The sequence below is a fragment of the Elephantulus edwardii genome, unplaced genomic scaffold (assembly GCF_000299155.1).
Source record: "Elephantulus edwardii isolate Elephantulus edwardi_28Jun2011 unplaced genomic scaffold, EleEdw1.0 scaffold00001, whole genome shotgun sequence".
Lineage (NCBI taxonomy): Eukaryota > Metazoa > Chordata > Mammalia > Macroscelidea > Macroscelididae > Elephantulus > Elephantulus edwardii.
This window is the reverse complement of record NW_006399751.1, coordinates 33,028,529-33,052,749: the sequence shown is the minus strand read 5'-3', so window position 1 is coordinate 33,052,749 and position 24,221 is coordinate 33,028,529. Positions and strand designations below refer to the sequence as shown.

Genomic DNA, 24,221 nt, shown 5'->3' with positions numbered 1-24,221 from the left:
CAACCCATAACAGCCCTATTTACAACAGCTCTGAACCCTGCCCTATCCTATCCTAAACTTACTCTCTCTGATACACCTACTCCCATTATCCTAGCTGGTGTATGAATCCAACTGCTCTTTGATTTTTCTCTGATGTCCTTCTCGAAAGACCGGTCCCTCTTGGTCACATGCCCAAAGTACTTCAGATGGAGCTTAAAAATCCTTACCTCCAAGGAGCAAGTTGGTTTCATCCTCTCAAGGATAGAGGGTGTCTGTTTTCTTATTCAGAACATGGTATATTGTTGAGTTTCAATACCTATTGAAGACTCCAGTGCTGGACCTTCTGCAGAAAGTGTTTCAGGTCTTCCTCAGTTTGGGTAAGTAAGGTTGTATCATCTGCATAATGCAGATTGTTGATGAGTCTTCCTCCATTCCTGATGCCATATTCCTCTTAATAATGTTCATTCTCTTGAATAATCTGTTCTGCACATAGATTGAAAAGGTATGGAGACAAGACACATCCCTGACACATTCCTTTACTGATTTTGAACAATATTTCATTGTTCTGTTCTGACAGCTGCTTCCTGGTCCAAGTATAGGTTTTGCATGAGCACAATTAGGTGTTCTAGAGTTCTCATTCTTCTCAAGTCACAATTTGTTATGATTCACACAATAAAATGCCTTTGCATAGTCAATGAAACACAGATAGACATTCCTCTAGTACTCTCAGCTTTCAGCCCAGATCCATCTGACATTGCCTATGATGTCCCTAGTGCCACCACTTCTTCTAAATCCAGCTTGTATTTCTGGCAATTGTCTGTTGATGTGTTCCAGTCACTCTTTGATGATTTTCAGCATAATTTTTTTTGTGTGTTATATTACTGATATTATTGATAATTTCTTAAGTCTATTGAATTATTTTGGAATGAGAATAAATATAGATATCTTCCAGTCAGTTGACAACCTGGTGAGCACATCCTGTGCAGGATCTTTTTGCCAAAATATGCCAGTTGGTATTCCTGGAGTCTTGTTCTTTGCCAATTCCTTCAAAGCAATTTGAACTTCCTCCTTCTTCACCATTGCTCCTCGAACATATGTTGTTACATGAAGTTGTGGCAGTCTCTCTTTTTTTTAACAGTAGCTGTTCCATCCTGTTTTGATGTTTCCTGTGTTGTTCAACATTCTGCCCATAGCATCCTTAAGTATTGCAACTTGAAGCTTGAATTTGTTCTTTAGTTCCTTCAGCTTAAGAAATGTTGACCAAGTCCTGTCTCCAGCTCTTCGCACATTTCATTATAATTCTCTGCTTTGTCTTCCCTAGCTGCCCTTTGAAATCTTCTGTTCAGCTCCTTAATTTTCTGATTTCTTCCCTTTGCTTTTGCTCACAGTTCTAGTGCAGTATTCAGGGTCTCTTCTGAGATTATCTCAGTCTTTTCTACCTCTACCTCTTTTATCTTTGTAATGATTTTTTGCATTCTTCATGGTTGATAATGTTAATATCATAGATGTACATTTCTTTGTTCATGTCTCATTTCTAATTTCCTTGGGGTATATTCCTAGCAGTGCAATATCTGAGTCAAATGGGATTCCTACGTTCAACTTTTTGAGGAAATTTCAAACTGCCTTCTAGAGTGGTTGTACTATTTTATAATCCTACCAGCACATCATGACAGCAAATGTTTTCAAAAATTCTCCAAGATTTATTGCTTGCTGTCCTGTTAAACTTTACCACTGCTACTGGGCTGAGATGGCATCTCATTGTTGTTTTGATGTGCATCTTTCTGATTGCCAGTGATTTTGAACATTTCTTCATGTGTCTGCTGACCATCTGAATGTCTTCTTTTGTGAAAAATCATTCCACGTCTTTTGTCCATTTCGTTATTGGGTTATTAGTCTTTTTTTTTTTTCTTGTGGAGGCCCTGTAGTATTCTATAAACTTGTTTTTCCCCCTACTCTGTAGATTTTCCCTCTATTGGGAAAAGTTTTTGATGCACACAGAAACTTAATTTTTAGAAGGCCCCATCCATTTATTTTTGTCCTCTTCTGGTTGTGTGTTTCTGTGTGTGTGTTGCAAGTCTATTAATATATGGCTGAGTTTTTGAGAGTAGATCAATAGGTCTTCTGAAACACCATGGATAGACTCAAATCACTAACCTTCATTTTAAAACCAAGTGCATCAACTGTTAAAATGCTCAGACAGATCATGAACCTCAACTGTTCATTTAAAGAAGATTATTTATTTTTCTCATACTTTGAGCATATTGCTATTAAAGGCTTTTCCTTAGAAAGGGACATCATTCTCGGAAGGGTAGAGGGTCAGTGAAAGAAAAGAAGACTCTCAGCTGGCTGGACTGACACAGTGGCAACAGAAGCGGGCTCAAGTAAGTGTGTCAGAGATGATGAGGATGGCACAGGTAAGTCAGGGTTCAGCTCTGTTGTTCATAGGATCACTGTAAGTTGTTTTCAATTTAACAGCATCTAACAGAAACATCTATTTGAAAGATCTATTTGTCTATACATACCTACATACACACAAATGAAGTTTTTCTTCACAAAAGTAATAAATATTAATTGTAAAAAGAAAAAAATATCCCTCCCAAATAATATAGAGATTAAAATGAGGGATATTATATAGTAACTTTGAGATTACTATATTAAATATCTTGGTTTATATTCTTACTTGCATACATATGTATTCATTATTCGTTCTTATGATCTCTGCATGTATAGCTGTGTTTTATAAAGTAAAAATGTCATACAGGTATTTATGTAATCTTTCCTACTTATTTATCTTTGCATGCCACCAAATATGTTTTCTTATCATTGCCTTTAAGCATATTTTTTTATTTATTCATTGTACTTGAGATTCACTTTACATTAATTTAGCAGCATAAATCTAAAATATGCTACTTTATATGTTGGACAAGTTTGTATCTGAAAGCATTACACATTCATGATGATGAACACCTTTAGCCCTCCCACGACTTGCCTGGGGGTCCTCTGTAATCCTTTCATTAAACCTCTTCCCAGTCTCCACTACTGTTTCCAGATAATCAGATATACACTCTGTGATTATTAAATTAGTTTATATTTTCTAGAACTTTGTATATTTGGGAGAGGGGAGAGTCTGACTTCTTTCAGGAAGAATAATTATATGAGATTCATCTAGGTCACACTGCATCAGTAGTTCATTCTTTGCTATTCTATTTTTGCTGAGTTGGATTCCATTGTAGGGCTCTCCTTCCATTCACCTACTATTAATGTACATTTGGATTGTTTCCTTTTAGGTCTTTCAGACAAGTTTCTATGAACAGTCAATTTTAAGTTTTTGCTTGGATAAATGCTTTCATTTCTCTTGAGAGATTCTTATAAATGATTGGCTTATATGGTAGGTATACATTTAGCTCTAAGTAAATTTTTAAAATTAATTCCTCATTCAATTTTTGGGTCACAGACTCAATGTGCCAGTCTTAGGACTGACATAAATGCCAGGGAAATAGCAACTGTGGAAAAAAATTCAGAGATGTGATGGCTCCAACTCATGAAGAGCTCATATGTGTCTGAGTAAATCTGTACTTCATAGAATTTACAATGGCTGAGTTGTTATTTTTTAAAAAATAAAATTTTTATTTTATTCTATTTTATTTACAAAGTTAATATACATTGTTTTTTACACTGGATCTTTCCCATTTTCTTTACCCATTTCCCCCTCTACCCACCAAATTATGCAACCCTATGATTACGCTCCTGCCCACCCTCGCTCTTCTGCTCCCCATTCCCCCTCTCTCTTGGATCCTCATATACGTTTTACTAGTTATCTTTCCATTTCTACAATAATGGTCTTATACAATATTTTTCCTTTTAGGACTGAGTTAGTTCACTTAGCATAATACTCTCCAGTCCTTCTCAAGTTAGGTGGTGATTTTCAAAATTGTTGCTCCTGCGTGCTGCGTAGTATTCCATCTTGTGAATGTACCCTAATTTCTCAATCCATTCATTTGTGGTTGGACATATAGACTGTTTCTGTGTTCTTGTGATGGTGACTAAAGCTGCTATAAACATTGGTGTACAAATCTTAATTAGTACTTCAGTTTTCATTTTCTTGGGGTTTATTTTAAGCAGTGGAATAGCTGGGTCATATGGAATTTCTATGTTCAGCTTTTTAAGGAAACACCAAGCTGCCTTCCAGAGTAGTTGTATCATTTTACCATCCTACCAACAGTGTGTATGGGTGAGTTTTTGAGAGTGGTCACTAAGTCTTTTTTCTGAGACACCATAGGTAAGACTCAAACCACTGGCCTTCAGTTAGCAATCAAGTGCACCAACTGCTTAAACACTCAGGCAGACTAGAACTTGTTTTATTTATCTCTAAAGGTTTATTCACTTAAAGAAGAAACAGAATCAGTACATGCATGCAGCATTGATGAGGAGGTAGAAAGGAGATGCAATTTGTTATGTTCTATCTCTTTGGAATCATATTTTTGCTAGCCTCTGTAGTCCCTTTTTACAGAGATTATGTAGACGCCCTAGCATTGCCATAGAAATATTCTTACATACTGATTCATTCTTTTAAACAGGATGGGAGAAAAGGCATATTGCCTTCCTTAGAGTCATGGTGATAGGTTTGAATGGGAAAAGGTTTGTTTTGGATAGTGGCAAGTTGGAGAAATTTCACAAAAGCTGTAGTGTTGTTGGGGACAGCAGCAACAATAAAATAACGAGAGAAGGAAGTTCCTTATGCCTTGACAGTAAAAGCATGAAGACACCAATAGTTCTTCCAAGAGTTGTCTCAACATCTTTTCTGGACTACTCAAGGAGAGAAATCTGCATTTTCAGCAAGACACATTTTTTTTAATTGCTATTTTAGAAAACTTTTATTGGAAATTTACCTCAAAAGAAAAGAAACTGTGCTCTCATTGATTCCCACCTGCTGAAATAAATCTTAGATGTTGTATAAGCATAAGACAATTATTAAATATTTCTGGTATATTTTAAAATATCTGTTAATATCCATATGTTAATGTGGATATTATAGAAAAGAATGTTCCTCTCTAATAAAATAATATCTACTTCTATTTCAGAAATAGAGGATAAGAGGATGAACAACACACAGGGAGAAGTAAGTTTTGTTTTCTTTTCAATAAATATATGTTCAATTAAAAACAAAATTATCTTTCATTATTTAATGTAAATTATAACATGACTATAACTGAGATGTAAAATCTATGTACTTTGCTTTTATTAACTAAACAAATAGTTAAATGATGACATTAAAATTATGCCTATAGACTACTTTCATTTTCAAATTACAAAGTGCTAAGAACAACTGTCAAAACTACTAACATGTCAGAAGGCATCAGCTATTTGAAGCTGTTAAGGCATATAATCATTATTATAAATAATGCTTTAAAAACATAAAATGTAGCTTTTTTATATTTGGAATAAAAAAAAGATAAAGCATTGCCCTTAGTGGCATGTGACAATCACAAGCTGGGGCCAGGCAATATTGAATTTTGGTTGAAGAGTCTGAATTTAATGAAGGGTCTTCTGATGTGTGAAGCTAACACAGATCCCAAGAGAAGAGTGGGAAAACTGAGGTCTTCTAAAACTTGAGTAAAAAGATAGAAAATAGTCTCCAAGAAATGTGTTAAATTCAAATCCAGCAGTTAGTCTAAACCCCTTCCCTGCCTACACATTGGAGTTCAGATGGAAATAAGAATAAGAAGAGGCTAGAAATAGAGGGAGCTCTGGGGTCTCTGAATATTGCACTGGAGCGCCGAGAAGCCAAAGCAGAAGGAAGAAATCAGGACATTAAGGAGCTGAACAGGAGATTTCAAAAGGCTGTGCAACAAGACAAAGTAAAGTATAGTGCAATGTACAATGAGCTGGAGTCAGAAAATCAAAGAGGCTGAACTCGCTCAGCATTTCAGAAGCTCAAGGAACTGAAGAGGAAATTCCACCCTCAATTGCAATACATAAGGATGCTTTGGGCAGATTATTGAGTGACTTTGCAAGTATTAAAAGAAGATGGAATGAGTATACAGAGTCATTATACCAAAAAGAATTGGCAGACGCAGAAGAATTTAATGAGACAACATATTAGCAAGAGCCTATGGTGATGAAGGAAGAAGTTCAGACTGTTTTGAAAGAATTGGCTAAAAATAAGGCCCCAGGAATTGATGGTATACCAATTGACATATTTAAATTAACAAATGCTGCCCTAGATGTGCCCACCAAGTTGTGCAAGAAACCTGGAGAAAAACCACTTGGCCAACTGACTGGAAGAGATCTATATTTGTTCCCATTCCAAAGAAAGGTGATCCCACAGAGTGTGGAAATTATCGAACAATATCATCAATATCACATACAAATATGATCTGTTACTTTTATCACCAAGGCCGTGCTTTCTAAAATGCCAGTCCTTATTTGTTTCCAACTTTTGCTTTCCAATTACTAGTAATTATCAGTGCATCTTGAGCACATCATTAGATTGTACTGATCACTTCAGACCATGAAAGTTTGTAGAAATCTTCAGAGTTTTAAAAAGATCTTTGACTTTAGTTGTTGGCATGTAAATTTGAATATAGTTATATTAACAATAAAAAAAAAACAAACCAAAAATGACTGGAACAGCACATCAACAGAGAACTACCAGAAGTACAGGCTGGATTTAGACAGGGCCATGGTACTAGGGATATTGTAGCTAATATTAGATGGATCTTGGCTGAAAGCAAAGAGTACCAGAATAATGTCTGTCTTTGTTTCATTGATTATGCAAAAGGCATTTGACTGTGTGGATCATAAGAAATTGTGGCTAACTCTGAGAAGAATGGGAATCTGAGAACACTTGATTGTGCTAATGTGAAACCTATGCTTGGACCAGGAGGCAATCATCAGTAGAGAGCAAGGGAACACTGCATGGTTTAAAATTGGGAAGAGTATACACCTGGGCTGTATCCTGTCTCTGTACCTTTTCAATCTTTATGCAGAACAGATTATCCGGAAGGCTGGACTCTATGAGTAGATATGTGGCATCAGGGCTGGAGGAAGACTCAACAACAATCTGCGTTATACAGATGACACAACCTTGCTTGCTGAAAACTGAAAAGGACCTGAAGCACTTGCTGTGGAAGGTCAGGGAGTACAATTTTTGGTATGGATTGAGACTCAATATCAAGAAAACAAAGATTCTTACAACTGGGCTGATTGGCAGCATCATGATGGATGGTGAAGAGATTGAGATTGTTCACAGTTTTGGTTTGCTTGGATCCACAGTCAACACTCTTGACACCAGCAGACAGGAAATTAAAAGACATATTGCGATGGGTAAGTCTGCAGTTAGAGACCTCTTTAAAGTGCTGAAGTGCAAGGATGTCAGTTTGGAGACTAAGGTGTGCCTGATACATGTCATGGCCCTTGCAATCACTTGCTATGCATCAGAGAGCTGGATGATGACTAGAGATGATAGAAGGAGAATTGATGCCTTTAAACTGTGGTGCTGGAGAAGAGTATTGAACATACCATGGACTGCTAGATAAATGAACAGGTTTGTCCTGGAGAGGGTGAAGCCGGGCTGCTCCTTGGAGGCAAGGATTCTGAAGCTTTGCCTGACATACTTTGGACATGTTGCAAGGAGGGACCAGTCCTTGGAGCGTGATGTCATGCTTGGGAGGGCTGAGGGACAACACAGGAGAGGAAGACCCTTAATGAGATGGATTTATTCAGTGACTGGGGTAATAATGGGGACAGGTGTGTTGGAGATGGTGAGATTGGCACAGGATAGGGCAGAGTTTAGGGCTGTTGTACACAGGGTCACTATAAGTCACAGGTGACTCAACAGCACATAACAACAGCAACAACCGGTGGCTCAGTGGTGAGGAGTTAGGTTGCCAACTGCAAAGCATGCAATTCAAATGCACCAAATCTACACCAATTCAAATCTACACAAAATATTGAGTAAAATTTATTCATTAACTGTCATTAATATTATTCTCAAGAATAAACATTTTCCTGTAGAATTCATTTTCAGCTTTGTCTTTGTGTTTGTGTGAGGAAGTAAATAAAACCCTGGTGATGATTGTTACTTAAAATTAATCATGTGTGACAAAATAGAGCAAAGGGTTAAAGGAAACACAATTTTCCACCTATTTCACATAATTGATGTACATTTTCACTGTGGCACCTGGAAATCCTAGATTCTCATTAAAACATTCAGTTCAAGATAAAATGGACTTGCATTGTTTGGTTGATGGGGCTTTAAAAACTTGGATTTTTTTTTTCCTTTCAGTAGTCTCTTTTGTATCATGTAAATACACCTTACTGATACTTTAAAAGTCTTCATTTTTATCATAAAACCCTTTGGTGGTGCAAACAGTTAAGTGCTCAACTAATAGCTGAGAAGTTGGTAGTTCAAAGACACCTCAGAAAACAGGTCTGATGCCCGTTTCCAAAGATCACCGTGTTGAAAAGTCTATGGTGCAGTTCCGCTCTGGACAAACGAGGTTACCATCAGTTGGAATCAACTCAACAGCAATTAACAACAAGCTTTGGCATGCACAAATGAAGCTGCATATTTTCAGTTTTGGAAAACAACTTCTAGGATCTTTCTAACATTGTCCCCTAAGTTTTTCTAATATATATGGAAAGGTTAGGAAAATCTCCAGTAAGTATCTTACTAATATTTGATTTTTTAAAGTTAAAATAATTGCCTCAGATGCTAGACTTGATTGACTGATACCCCTATACACTTTTCTACCTTGTAATATGAACCATAAAGTGCCATTAAATCAAGAATGACTCACAGAGACTCAATGAGCAATAGTTTGGACTCTTTCCTGTCCTGGGCCATGCTTAACATCCTTGACACCTTGGATTCCCTTGTAATAGACACTGTACCAATCCATCTCATTAAGGATCTTCCTTTCCTTTTCTGACTCTCCACATTTCCAAGCATCCCTTTCCAAAGAATAGCTACTTTTAACGTTTTCAAAATATGTGAGGAGCTTCACTATGTTAGCCTCCAAGGAAAATGATTGTATTTTTCTCAAGACATAGCTGTTTTTGTAGAAGTCCGTGGGATAGTCAGCCCTCTTCTCCCAACCCCACGACTCAAATACATTTATTTTTTTTTCTTGTCATCCTTATTCATTGTCCAGTACTCAGGTGATTAGAAAGTCTGTAGCTTAAATCAGGTACACCTTAGTCCTCAAACCCAAACATCATTATACTTCAGGACTTTGGAGTGATCTCTTACATTAGACTTTTCCAATGCTATGTCTCCTGACTTCTAGTTCCGGGAGTGTGGACTATGGATCCAAGCAGATGAAATCATTGACCATTTCAATCTTTCTCTATCTGTCATGATTTTGCCAACTGGTTCTGCGGTGAGGATTTTTGTTTACTTGTACAGAGATGTAATACATATTGAAGGCTGCATACCTTGATCCTCCGCAACAAGCACCTTAGGGCCTCTTCGCTTTCCACCAGCAAGGTTGTGTCAACTGCATAATACAGGTTACTGATGATTCTTCCTCCAATCCTGATGCTACACTCTTCTTCATAAAGACCACCTTCTCAAATGATTTGCTAAGCATACAAATTGAATAGCTATGGAGAGGAGATACAGACCTGATGCACAACATTCCTGATTTTAAACCAAGTGGTGTTCCTTTGCTCTGTCTGTACAATAACTTCTTGGTCTAGGCATAGAATTCATATAAGAATTATTAAGTGTTCTAGAATTCTGATCTTCTCAAGGTTAGCAATAGTTTGTTATGATCCACAGAGTCGAGTACAGTGTGTGTATCAGTACTGTCCTAAGGTGGCTTGCTGCTGTGATGCTGGGAGCTTTGTCACCAGTATTTTATACCAGCAGATCACCCATGGAGACAGGTTTCAGATTAAGACAAACTAAGAAGGATTGGCCATCCACTTCTGAAATAACTGGCCTTTGAAAATCCTGTAAACAATTCAAGTAATACTATTAAGCATAAACCAATACATTATTTAAAAAGAGCCGTGGGGCAGGGAATAGTGGGGAAGGTCCAGGCCTTTGAAGACCCTTTCAATTGCTCCAAGGAGAAAAGGCAGCTCTAAATAATAAAAATTTAAAAGGACCCTTGGGTGCAATCTTATTTAGGGTATAAGTCACAGGCTATATGGACCTGTTCCAGACCATAGTCTTCATAATTACTTCCTATGCACCAGAGACTGAACAAGGATGACAAGAGAAGATTCGATATTTTTGAGCTGCGGTGCTAGAGAAGAGTATTGAACATTCCATGAACCACCAAGGGAAAAGGCAAGTTTGTCTTGGAAAGGGTGAAAACAAGGTGCCCCTTGGAAGCAAGGTTTTGAAGCTTCATCTGACATAGTTTGGCATATGACCAGGAGGGATCAGTCTTTGGAGAAAAGTATAATGCTTGGAAGGGTAAGAGACAGCGTCTGAGAGGAAGGCCTTGGAGGAAATTAATTGACACAGTAATAGGAGTAATGGAGATAGGTGTGTAGGAGACACTGAGATTGATTCAGGATAAGACAGGGTTCAGAGCTATTGTGCATAGGGTTTCTATGATTCTCAGGTGACTCGATGGCAAGTAAAAAGAATATGCAATATTTATTGTAATATACGATATTCATCATAACCCTTGTTGAGCTGCCAACCCAAAGTCATGCAGTTTGGAAGTACTAATTGCTCCTCTGGAGAAAAATGGACACTCTCCTTCAGTGAAGTTTATTTTTAATGTGAACTGCCAAATTGGAACCAATTCATAGACAACTGTCCAGTAGATCATCAGAGGAAGTTTAATCACATGGAGGAGATTGACCATCTTTATCCTGCAGAACAGCTGGTGGATTTGAACCACATGCTTTTGGGTTGACAGTGTATCTCCTTACCACTAAGGCACCAGGAGTTCCCTTCACCTACAATTTATGGCCTTTGAAAACCCACGGGAGGACAAGTTATGAGTCAGTTCTGACTCAAAGTACACAATAACAGCACTGACATTATAGAATAAGGAACAAAGATTGAAGTTTTTTAAGACTTCATTTTATTTAGATTCACAATTAACACCATGATAGCAGCAGTCAAGAAATAAAAAAATGTTTTGCATTGATAAAATCTACTGTCAAGGACTTCTCCAAAGTGCTAAAAGCAAGAACATCACATTACATACTAAAGTGCACCTGATCAAACTGATGGTCTTTTCAATTGTTTCATTTATATGAGAAAGAAAAAAAAGAGGATTGGGGTTGCTTGAGGTTGCTTTGTTACTTTTGACTTTTGTTGTTGTGAAGAGTACCGAGTATCCAATAAACTGCCAAACAAGGAAGCAAATTTGTCTTGGAATCAGTGCAACCAGCGTGCTCCTTAGAGGCAAGATGGTGACACTTGATTTCACACACTTTGGGCAAGTTGTCAGGAAGGGCCAGTGGTTGGAGAAAAGCATCATGCTAGAAAAGGTGGAGGGCCGACCAAAGACCTTTAACAAACTGGATTGACACAGTGACTGTTGGGCTCGGGCATGTTCAAAACTATGAGGATGGTGCAGGAAAGTAAGGTGCTCATCTGTTGTTCCTGGAGTTACTGTAAGTATTTATAGTTAGGATATGATGTAGTCAACCTGATGGCATATAGCAACAGCAAAGAACAACATTACATTTTATGTATTTTAGTTCTATCATTTCTAGTAGTTTGGCCCTGGGATATTTTAATCTATTTAAGGATTTAAAAAATGTAAAAATCCTTTCATCAAGAACTTCTTTCAGATCCACTGCATTTAAGTAAGTGTGTTAAATAGCAATTTTCCTGGGAGAAGACATATTTCAAGCATAAAAAATAATATTATGCCAGAATTATAATTCCAAATAAATGATAGTAAATTGAACTCCTAAACTTCAGAGCTAGGCATGAATACTACTTTCCCAGAATCCTCTTTATCTTGCCTAGACCATTTTAACAAGACCCTAAATATATATTATCACTCCACAAACATAACATTGGACTATACTTTCGATTGGTACTCATCTTTTTCTCACAAAGGTTTGGTGTCTATTTCTCTGTTCATTTAAAAAGTAAACTAATGCTTGTATGGAGAAAAATAAAGAAAAGAGTAATTTTAAAACTAATATATGGAGAGTTTTATGATAAAGCTCCATACATATCTCAGCCTGTGATGTTGCTGAGCAAGCATATTGATTAGAGTCATCTTACACATTTGACAAGGTAAAGTGAGGAAGCTTTTTGAGATATAATGATGTGTTTACAGGTCTTATTGTGTTGTCTTTTACTCCACAGACACAGACTGCATCTCCTAAGCAAAGGAAGCAGAGTGTGTACACACCTCCTACCATGAAAGGTACTGTTCAGGTACTGTCTTGGGTTGTCATGAGTGTGGAGTTCATGGGTAGTAGACAATATGCTGAAAAGGATCATGTCCTTGATTATAAACTTGACCTCATGAGCTCTTGAATGCAATGGATGTGTTACTTTTAGTAAGACTCTGTCTCTGTAAGCCTTAGTTTCATCATGAGTAAAGTTCATGGTGGGAGAAGGGAAATTTGGAAATTCAGATATTCAGAACTTCCAGAAAGATGACAAAGATTTTTTTTTAATCCTTTTTTGTGTATCTTTTTTTAAAAGGGATTTTTCTTCTATAAACTGTCATAATTCTTTTCAGGACTGAGAGATGATGGCCATTTTTTCTTTCCTTGTCTTAATAAAGCAGAAGACCTTGCATTTTTGAGAGATTGAGTATAGAGTATTACCTCTATATCTTGTGTAAAGTGAAGCTCTAAGAAACCAAATAAAGCAGCTATTAGCAGTACATTTAACATCTGTTGAAAGAACAGCTAAGTATGCTAGCTCAAATTCTGGCATTTTTTCCAGAGTTTTTCCTCAATTTGGAACTGCTGAAAGAAAATCTAAGTGTATTGGTATTTCGACCAGCATCGGCTACAGGAAAGGCTTCTTTTATTTTTCAAACAAAAATGTTTCTGACACAAGTCAGAGTCTGTCCAATCCAGTAGCTCATATTCCATTCTGGTGCTTGGGCCATCGGCCCAGTGGTTCATCATGCAGTAGGTTTAACTCAGCTTCAACTGCAGTTCAGGCTAAATGAGCAGTTTCTCTGGAGTTTGAGAGCTGTCTAAATTGGGAGTGAAATAGTCCACCCTGTATTCTCTGTAGATTTGGGGCCTTTCTAGAGGCAGTGTATAAATGGACACATTAATATGTTAAACTTCCTTCCTGGACAGCTTTAAAGGACCTTGTCTGTTGGCTTATAAGGCTGACATAAATAACATAATCACTAGTATTGTAGTTTATTCCAGTTGCTCAACATTATTAAGCATCCCTCTGCGAAGACAAATGTAATTCTTTCCTTTGAAGATATCTCTACTCACTGAAGATGATTTTGACATGAATAGGCATTAAAGAGAATACATTTTAAAGCTATTTTTAAAATGCTTAATTTAATAATAAACATTATTTAATTTAAAGATATTTAAGTTCATTCACTTAATGACTTCCTCTGTTCTATTTTGAATTAGCTTAAGTAAATAAAATAATACTATTTCAATGTCCTTGGAGAAGAAGAACTTTTCTTTTTAAAGGACAATCTTAAAGTTACGGTCTCAAAGCTCATGATTTATATTATATTTAGTGCTCAAATAACATGAGATTGTAGGATTCTAACACTTAGAGGAGTTAGTCTCACTGTTCATTTTATATATAATGGGTTTGTTGCCAAGCTCCCCATTATTGTCTTTTTATCTAATGACTATCATTTTGATTTTGAGTTTAGGGCTTAAGAAAGCACAGTAATTCTTTAAAGAGTCTATGAAAGTGTTATTATAAACCACTTAGGTATTAACTTGTAACCAATAACTATCCAGTTATAATTTCTATTTATGATAAAAGAAGTGAAATATATGTATGTGTTTTACTTACCCATTTCCAAAACCTAGAAATTAATATTTCAAGATGCATTAATTAACGTATAGTATACTGTAAGCACATTAAGACATTTCAATCATAAGAAAATAGAGTCAGCAAAGGAAATGTTGAAATACTCAATGCAATAATACAATGCTCTGAATAGTAGAATTCTTAAAATTTCAATTCAACACATAATTGTTGAGTGTAAGTTTACTGGAAAGCAAAGCCGCAACAGATGTGATTTAATCGTTCTGAAGGGGAAAAAAAAATCACTGTGGGTAAAGGCCAACCAGAGCTTCAAGGAGGGTTCAGTGAATAACTGGTTAGTTTAGAACAAAAACAAAGAAACTAGCCAGAAGCTTCTCCTCCTCTCTCTTAATAATTGTGAGATTTTACCAGATTCAGATCTCAAAAGGCAGCAATAGAGATGCTCAACTCTATATTTCATATTAACTTATATACAGACTACCATATCCTATCCATTAAAACAACATTCCTCTCCCCTTTCAGTTTCTACGTTATTTATAGCCTTTCAAGCTTCAGGAAATGGGAAAATTACCAAGTTACCTTTTATGATGAGGATTTTCTAGAAGGGTAAATGGAAAAGAAATAAAACCAAGGAAATAACAAAACCCCTTTAACACTCATGTTTGGTTACTCCCAAATTCTTCTCTACTCCAAAAGGATAAGAATTGTTCAATAAGAGTTTATTGTTTGCTGTCAAACTGGAGCTGACCTCCAGTGGGTTTTCAGAGGCAGTAATTGCACAGAAAAAGGTAGATTCGAACCACCTATCTTACAGATTGCAGTGCAGATTCTTATTTCTAGACCACCAGAGCTTTCAAGACTGTAATTATTGTTGTTGCTATGTGCCGTTGAGTCTTCTGCAACTCATAGTGATCCGATGTAAAAAAGCCCTAAATTCTGCTCTATCTCCTGCCAATCTCATTGTCTTCGACACGTCTATCCTCATTTCCACAGTGACTGACTCAGTCCATCTCATTGAGAATCTTCCTCTCCTGTGCTTTGTCTCCACCCTCCCAAGCATGACACCCGTCTCCAAGGACTGATCCTGCCTTGCAACATGTCCAAAGTAGGTCAGAAGAAGCTTCAGAATCCTTGTCTCTAAGGAGCAGCCTGGCTTCATCCTCTCCTGGATGGACTTGTCTGTTCTCCTAGCAGTCTGTGGTATATTCAATACTCTTCTCCAGAACCGGAGCTCAAAATCATCAACTCTCCTTCTATTATCCTTAGTCGTTGTTCAGCTCTCTGATGTATAGCAAGTGATTGCAAAGACCATGGCCTGTATCAGGTGCACCTTAGTCTCCAGACTGACATCGTTGCTCTTCAGTATTTTGGAGAGGTCTCTGACAGCAGACTTTCCCAATGCAATTTGCCTTTTAATTTCCTGGCTGGTGGTACCAATAGTGTTGATTGTAGAGCCAAGAAAACTGAAGCTGTCAAAACTCTCAATCTCTTCACCATCTATCATGATGCTGCCAATCAGCTCAGTGGTGAGAATCTTTGTTTCCTTGATGTAGAGTTTCAATTCATATTGAAGGCTGCAATCCTTGACCTTCTGCAACAAGCACTTCAGGTCCTCCTCAGTTTCAGCAAGCAGGGTTGTGTCATCTGTATAACATATATTGTTGTCTTAAGTTTAGATATTTTATCAGAAAGGGAAAGTTCTTGGAGAAAGAAATCATACTAGGTATAGTGTCTGCAGAAAAAAGGAAAATTCTGTATAAGAGAGATTGGTAGACTAGCTGCAGTAGCAGCCTTAAGTATGGAAGCTTTTGAGGGTATGACATGAACTTCTCAGGGTTTAGCTCTATGGTATAGATGGCTGCAATTTTTTTGAACCAACCCGTAGTTCCTAAAAACAATAGCAATTATCTTTCAAAAAATTTATATATACTCTGATCAGTTCTCAAATCTACCTTTGCCCTTCTTATTGAAAAATATGAGGGAAGGTAAAAAAATATTAAAACCATAAATGAAGTGGAAATGAAAATAGAAGCACAATTTTTAAAAAAGAAAGAAGCAAGACTATTTGCTGAGAGAGAAAGATAGGTAAAAAGTCCCTTCTTTGGGATTTACAGCTTTCAAAACCTGCTGGATGGTAAACTGTGAATCAGTTCTAACTCTAGGACAATGAGTGAGTGAGCACAAATTTAGATCATTCCTTGTTGTTGTTGTTGTTGTTATGTGCCATCGTGTTGCTTGCGACTCATAGCGACCCTATGTACAACAGCTCTAAACTCTGCTCTGTCCTGTGCCAATCTCATTGTCTCTGACACACTCATCCCGATTGCCCCAGTCACCGAATCAATCCGTCTCCCAGAGGGCCTTCCCCACCTGCGCCTGCCCTCCACCCTCCCAAGCATGATGTCCCTCTCCAAGGACCAGTCCCTCCTTACAACATGACTAAAGTATGTCAGACAAAGCCTCAGAATCTTTGCCTCCAGGGAGCAGCCTGGTTTAACTTTCTCCAGGATGAATCTGTTTGTTTTCTTAGCAGTCCAAGGCACTCTCAGCACTCTTCTCCAACACCCAAACTCAAAAGCATCAATTCTCCTTCTATCCTCCCTGGTCATTGTCCAACTCTCTGACGCATAACAAGTGATTGCAAAGACCATGGCTTGTACCAGACGCACCTTAGTCTCCAGAGACACATCGTTGCACTTGAGTACTTTAGAGATGTCCCTAACATCAGACTTTCCCATCGCAATACGACTTTCAATTTCCTGGCTGCTGGTGCCAAGAGTGTTGATTGTGGAGCCAAGCAGACTAAAGCTGTGAACAATCTCAATCTTTTCATCATCCATCCTGATGCTGCCAATTGGTCCAAGGTGAGAATCTTTGACTTCTTGACACTGAGCCTCAATCCATATTGAAGGCTACAGTCCCTGACCCTCAGCAGCAAGCACTTCAGTTCCTCCTCAGTTTCAGCAAGCAGGGTTGTGTCATCTGTATAACGCAGATTGTTGATAGATCGTCCACCAATTCTGATTCCTTATTATATAAAATTTTGTTAAATGTATCTTGAGTGACATAAAAAGCCCCACATTACACAGTAAATAAATTGAGCCAGTACAAACAAAAGAGACAACTGTTTTTGGAGACAAAATTGATGAATACCTGCAGATAAAAAAGGAATATAATGTGGTGGTTGTTTTGGTTGCTATGTATCAAGTTGCCTGCAACTCATAGCATAACAGCACAGAACTATGTCCTATCCTGAGCCAGTCTCACTCTCTCCTACACACCTATCCCAGTTATACCAGTTTGTGTCAATCCATCTCATCTAGGGTCTTCTTTTCTTGAGCTGTCCCTCTACTCTTCCAAGCATGATGTCCCTCTCCAAGGACTAGTCTCTCCTGGCAACATTCTCAAAGTATGTGACACAACAGAGCTTCAAAATCCTTGCCTCTAAGGAGCAACATTTTTCACCATCTCCAGGACAAATCTATTGGTTCTCTTAGCAGTCCACGGTATGTTCAACACTCTTTTCCAGCACCACAACTCAAAGACATTGATCTTTCTTCTGTCATTCTTATTCATTGTCCAGCTCTCTGATGCACAGCAAATAATTGGAAAGACCATGACCTGGATTTGGTGCAACTTAATCTCCAGATTGACATCATTGCTCTGTAGCATTCTGGAGAGGTCCTTGACAGCTTATTTTCCTAATGAAGCTCATCTTTTGATTTTTGACTACTGTTGCCAAGAGTGTTGATTGTAGGACTAAGAAAGCTGAAATTGTTAATGATCCCAATCTCCTCTCTATCGACCATGATGCTACCAATTGGCACCGTGGTGAGAATCCTTGTTTCTTGATGTTGAGCTTCAATTTACCTTGAAGACTTCAGTTCTTGATCTTCTGCAGCCCTCCTCATTTCCAGCAAGCAAGATTGTGCTATTTGCATATTGCAGGTTGTTGATGAGTCTTCCCTCAATTCTGATTCCACATAAAGCCCAGCCTCCCAAATTATCTGTTCCATATATAGATTGAAAAGGTATGGAGATAAGATGCATCCTTGACACATTCCTTTACCAATATTGAAGCGTGCAGTATTTCTTTGCTTTGTTCTGACAACTTCTTCGTGGTCCAGGAATACATAGGCTTAACATGAGCACAATCAGCTGGTCTGGAATTTCCATTCTTCTCAGTGTTTGCCACAATTTGTTGTGATCCACAGTCAAATGTCTTCCATGGACTAATGAGCAGATTTTAAAAGATTGTGGTACTTTCCATTTTTGCTTTGCAATTTCTATGTTGTAGGAGTATGAGGACATGACACTGGTTTGTTGCATTTGCACATTTTCTTTAGTAACAGCTTTAAGAGACTTAAAATCAGAAACTGTTGATTGATCAAAATTAATATATAATCACTCTTAAGTGATCTAGGTTGATTAATTATAGAATATACTTGTGTGATATGATTTACTGGTCATCTTATAACTGGAAGTATTTACTGTACATTCTGCTTAACAACCCACAGCCTTCAAATGACTTTTTATTCTACCCTGTAATTGATGATAACTCATGTGTTGTAAAAGAGTAAAACTGCTCCAGAGTGATTTCTTAGCTATATCTTTTCTTTGTTTTAAAAAAATGTTATTTGACTAAACATTTGCAAAGCTTATCATTCAATATTCATATATATATATAATTTGATAATGTTACCTTCAATACCCACAATGTAATCACACTTTTTGTTACTTTCTGCTTTTAAGTCTAATTTCTGTTACTCCTTCTATTCTACTCTTTCCTGCACTCAGAGATTTACCCTTGACCATATGCTTTTTTTTTAAACTTTACCGGGTTGATGATTGTAAGACATGAGTAATGTACTATTAAACATATGATATACTATAAATAAATATTAAATAGGGAGCTCTGGTGGTCTATTGGTAAGAAGGCGTGCTGTAATCCTGAAGGCTCACAGTTCAAGGCCACCAGCTGTTCAAAACAGAAGAAAAATGGGCAATCTCCTCAAGTGTTATTAACTGCCTCTGAAAACCTCCTTGAGTGTCAGCTATGGGTCGATTCCAACTCTATGGTACACAACAATATTAAATATATGTATTAAATATTAATTATATGGATTAAATATACATATAATGTTAAATATATGTAATATAATATATATCTAGTTAATGTTAATAGTGTTACTGATAACCTCACATTTCTATTTAATGTTTGGCTGAAAGTTAAACCACATGGTTTATAATAATTTGAATGACAGCCCAATACTTCACCAGTTTTATCCCCAAATGTATGTGTTTTCATTAGTTTCCATGGAAGTTTCATGGATCAATAGGTTTCCCTTATTTGAAAGAAAATATTCTCTTCAGTTATTATTTACTACATGTCACACCAATGCTGCCATTTCCTGCCCTCCAGAAACCACTTCTGTTTTATTAGGCCAATTTGATTTGTTTCTCCTTCTTGTTTATTCCTTATTTTTAAACCATTATTTTTTGTTATGGTAAGAGACCAGATTAATAAAAATGTAAAAAGGAAACCCATCTTTGGGGAAAGAACCACACAAAAGCATTAAAGTGCTACCAGCTTTCAAGAAAGATCTATTTGTTTTATCCAAAGAACAATCTCTGGACATAGAAGGAGCTAAACTTTTCTTTCACAAGAAAGAGTTAAAGAGTAGTAAGAAAAAAGACGATTTTCAGATGTAATTGAAAAATTTGACTTGCTATGCATTAAGAATGGATACTAAAAGGCTTTTCCATACAGAGCTCTTTTTCAGTCAGCTACTTTATTTACTGTTGAGATTTCCTTTTAAATCAATAGCCCTTGCTTTGCTCTCCTCAGTTGAAGGTATTTGCATTCCAGTAAAACACATACACACAACAAAGTGTGGGTGGAAATGAGTCAGTCGTTTCCTGTCTCAACTTTTAGACCTACTCTGTTTTTCTGAAAACATGATTCAAACTATCCAACAGTAATCTAAATGGCTGTTCTGTAAATTACAGAGCTGAGCATCATATAAACACCAGCAGTCAGCTGTCATTTTTCTGATAATCTTCAGAACTTTCTATTTGGGTCGTCATACCCTACTGGATTACACAGGGTAATGGAAAAGCAAGTCTGTTTTCTATGCAACATTCAACTTCTGTAATTTTTATGAATAAGATGCTTTATAATTTTGTTAGGAAAAGTACAAGTTAACAGAAGAAGAAATGAGATCAACAAGCGTACTCATGATATCTTTTAAGACTTGGGAAACTGATTTGATTAGTCTATTTGATAACGGGTTAAATGGTGGTACTCAGATAAATCAAGTTCAACTAGAGGCAGATACTTATGCTAGGGAGCTCTCTTTGAGCCCTGTTTTGTAAAATGTATTTATATTAAGGATTTATATTAAAAATAGATAGAGTTTATTATGCCTATCAATAACACACAGTAGAGAAAATAGAAAAAAAGAACGGAATCAGACTATTAAATCTTATGACATAATGATGTAATAGCTTGAATGGAATAAAGAATATTCAACAGGAATGTCTTGTTTTTAAATTAAATAAGACTTAATATTTCAGAATAGAGGATGCAGGGTGAATGGCACAGCTTAAAAGAGGTACATAAAAAAGCTCTCACTTTTTAAATTGCTGGTGACCTTCCTATGATTTAGCTACTGGGAAAATGTGTGAGATTTTTGAATACCTGGGGTGGAAGAGATACCAAGAATAATGGAAGTATCTGCCTTAGTTGGATCACACCTTAAATAATGGGCTGATTTTTAATAATGCATTACTAGAATGAAATGGTAGAGTTTATTAGAAGATGAAAAGAGAACGTAAATGGATGAACTCCAGATATAATTTGAGTTTAGATAATATCATTTTAAAAAGAAGAAAATAAGGAAAATGAATTGTTGAGGTTTGGTGTCATTAGTTGACTACAACTCATGTCAACTGTATGAACAATGGATCTGAAATTTGCTCTGTTCTGTGCCATACTCATTATCTGTAATATTCTTGAGCACATAGTTACAGTCAATAACATTAACGAGTTGTCTCTTTGAGGATCTTTCTCTTTCACTGACCATTCATCTTTCTAAGAATGACATTTTTAGAAAAACTGGCCCCTCCTAGCAACATGCTCCAAATATGTGAAGTTTCACCATCTCTGCCTCTGAGGAGCACCCTGGTTGCACTTTCTTCAGCTATATTTATTTGTTCTTTCAGCAATCCTTAGATTATTCAATATTCTTCTCCAATAGCACAACTCAAAGGCTTCAATCCTTCTTCTCTCATCCAATGTCCAACTTTCAGATACATTGTTGTTGTTAATTGCCTTTGAATTGAGCATGACTCATAGTGACCCTATGAACAAAAGGCTTGAAGCCCCTCTACAACTATGGATGTTTATCAAAGTTCATAGAGTTTCCGAGGCATGTTATTTAGGAAGTGGATGCCACTGCTGCTTCCAAACCTTTTGTAGTAAGTTATTGTTTTAATGTGCCATTGAGTTGCTTGTGATGTGTAGTGACCCTATGCACAGCAGCTCTGAATCCTTCCCTATCCTGAGCCAGTCTCACTAACTTTGACTCACCATTCCCCACTGCTTCAGTCACTGTATCAATCCATCTCATCCTGGGTCTTTCTCTCCTGTGCTGTCCATCCACCTTTCTGAGCTTGATGCCCTTCTCCAAGGACCAATCTCTCCTGCCACAGGCCCAAAGTAAGTGAGGCAGAGCTTCAAAATTCTAGCCTCCAAGGAATGGCTTGGCTTCACCCTCTCCAAGACAGACCTATTTGTTTTCTTGGCAGTCCAGGGTATGTTCAAGACTCTTCTCCAACACCACAACTCAAAGGCATCGATTCATCTTCTGTCAAATTAATTATTGTTCAACTCTCTGCAGCATGAAAAAATCATGGTCTAGATTAAGCACACCTTTGGACCTAGACTGACATCATTGTTCTTTAGCACTCTGGAGAGGTGCATGACAGCAGACATTCCCAGTGCAATTTTTCTTTTGATTTCCTGATTGCTGGTGTTTAGAGTGTTGATTGTGAATCTGAGCAAGCTGTAATTGTTAACAACCTCAATCTATTCTCCATATAATATGGTACTGCCAAGTGGCCCAGTGGTGAAGATCTTTGTCTTCTTGATGTTGAGCTTCAATCCATATTGAAGACTATAGTTCTTGACCTTTTGCAGCAAGTGTTTCAAGTCCTCCTTAGCAAGTTGTGTCATCAGATACACAGCAAGTAAATGAAGAGACAATGGCTTAGACATATTAGTCTTTAAATAGACTTCATTGTTCCTTCATAACTGGCTAACTCTGAGGAGATTGGGAATCCCAGAACACTTAATTGTGCTAATGCGAAACCTATGCTTGGACCAGGAGGTAGTTGTCAGAACAGAGCTAGGAAACACTGCATGGTTCAAAATTGGGGAATGTGTACACTAGGGATGTGTCCTATCTCCACATTTTTTCAATCCACATGCAGAACAGATTATCTGGGGGGCTGGGCTTTGTCAGGAGAAATGTGGCATCAGGATTGGTGGAAGATTCATCAAAAATCTGCGTTATGCAGATGACACAACCCTGCTTGCTGAAACTGAGGAGGACCTGAAATTCTTGCTGCAGAAGGTCATGGACTGCAGTATTCATTCAATATGGATTGAGGCTCAATATCAAGAAAGCAAAGATTCTTTCCACTGGGCCAATTGGCAGCATTAGGATGGATAGTGAAGAGATTGAGATTGTTAACAAGTTTAGTTTGCTTGGCTCTACAATAACACTCTTGGCATCACCAGCAGGCAGGAAATGAAAAGATATATTGTGATGGGAAAGTCTGCTGTGAGAGACATCTCCAATATACTGGAGAGCAATGATGTCACTCTGGAGATTAAGGTGTACCTGATACAGGCCATGGTCTTTGCAATCAATTGCTATGCTTTAGAAAGCTGGACAATGACTAAGCATGATAGAAGGAGAATTGATGCCTTTGAGCTGTGGTGTTGGAGAGGAATAATGAATATACCATGGACTGCTAAGAGAACAAACAGGTTAATCCTGTTGTTGTTGTTGTTATGTGCCGTTGAGTTGCTTCTTAGAGAGGGTTAATCCAGGCTGCTCCGTGGAGGCAAGGATTCTGAAGCTTCATCTGACATACTTTGGACATGTTGCAAGGAGGGACCAGTCCTTGGAGAGGGATATCATGCTTGGGAGGGTGGAGGGAACGCACAAGAAAAGAAGACCCTTAATGAGATGTATTGATTCAGTGACTGAGGTAATGAAGGTAGATGTATGAGAGACAATGAGACTGGCATAGGATAGAGCAGGGTTTAGGGCTGTTGTACATAGGGTTGCTATGAGTCACAGGTGTCTCGATAGCACACAACAACAACAACATTCTTCCTTAATACTTCATAGAGATAGTAGACTTTCCTAATACAAACATCTTCAGATTTCTTGACTGTTGGTCCTGACTACTTGATTATGGATTCGAGTCAGATGACATTTTTGACAACATCAATCTCCTCTCCATCTATCAGAATGTTGTCTTTTGACTCAGTGGTGAGGACTTGTGTCTTCTAGATGTTGAAATTTACTCTATATTGAAGGCTGTGGTACTTGATCATCTGCAACAAGCATTTCAAATCCTCTTCCAGTAAGAAAGGTTGTATCTTCTACCTAACACAGTTTGTGGCTAAGTATTCTTCAGATCCTGATACTATGCTCCTCATCATAACATTCAGCTTCTTGAGTGATTTTCTCAGCATACAGATTGAGTTTTGGAGAAAGTATGCAGCCTTGCTGCACACCATGCTTTGCAATCATAGTGAAAAAGACCATTTCAAGGTCTAACCTGAAGTACAATGCTGTGACAGATAACTATCCATAAAACATATAAGGAAAACCTGTTAATACAACTATTATTCATATATTCACACCAACAACTAAAACTAAAGAAGAGGAAGTTGATTATTTCTACCAAATTTTGCATATACGAAATTGAACATCCCTCAAGATGCATGAATCTTAATTGCCAACTGGAATGCAAAAGTCGTCAATAAAGAGGAGCTGGTAGTTAGAAATTACAGACTTAATGACTGAAGTGAGGCTGGAGAGAGAATGATTGAATTTTGTACAATACCTTTTTTTTTTAATTGTGATTTGACTGTAGCAGTCTTGTATTTGAAACTCAAGAAGCAAACTGCCTTCCAAAACAGCTAAATATGCAGGTCCAAAAAATGAAGGGTTTTTTAAACTGCCACACTCACTCTGAAGCCCATTCATCTGTCCTTCAGCATCCCAAAGATTAG

At 37.4% G+C, this 24,221-nt stretch overlaps 1 protein-coding gene across 1 annotated transcript in view; it reads left to right on the top strand.

Annotated features, from left to right (window-relative positions):
- The window catches only part of PPP1R1C (protein phosphatase 1, regulatory (inhibitor) subunit 1C), a 186,715-nt gene that overhangs the window by 85,201 nt on the left and 77,293 nt on the right, over positions 1 to 24,221 (top strand). Inside the window, exons 3-4 of the mRNA XM_006878780.1 lie at positions 5,061 to 5,098; positions 12,278 to 12,338. Of these exons, the coding sequence (XP_006878842.1) occupies positions 5,061 to 5,098; positions 12,278 to 12,338 (99 nt within the window). The remainder of the gene's footprint in view (positions 1 to 5,060; positions 5,099 to 12,277; positions 12,339 to 24,221) is intronic.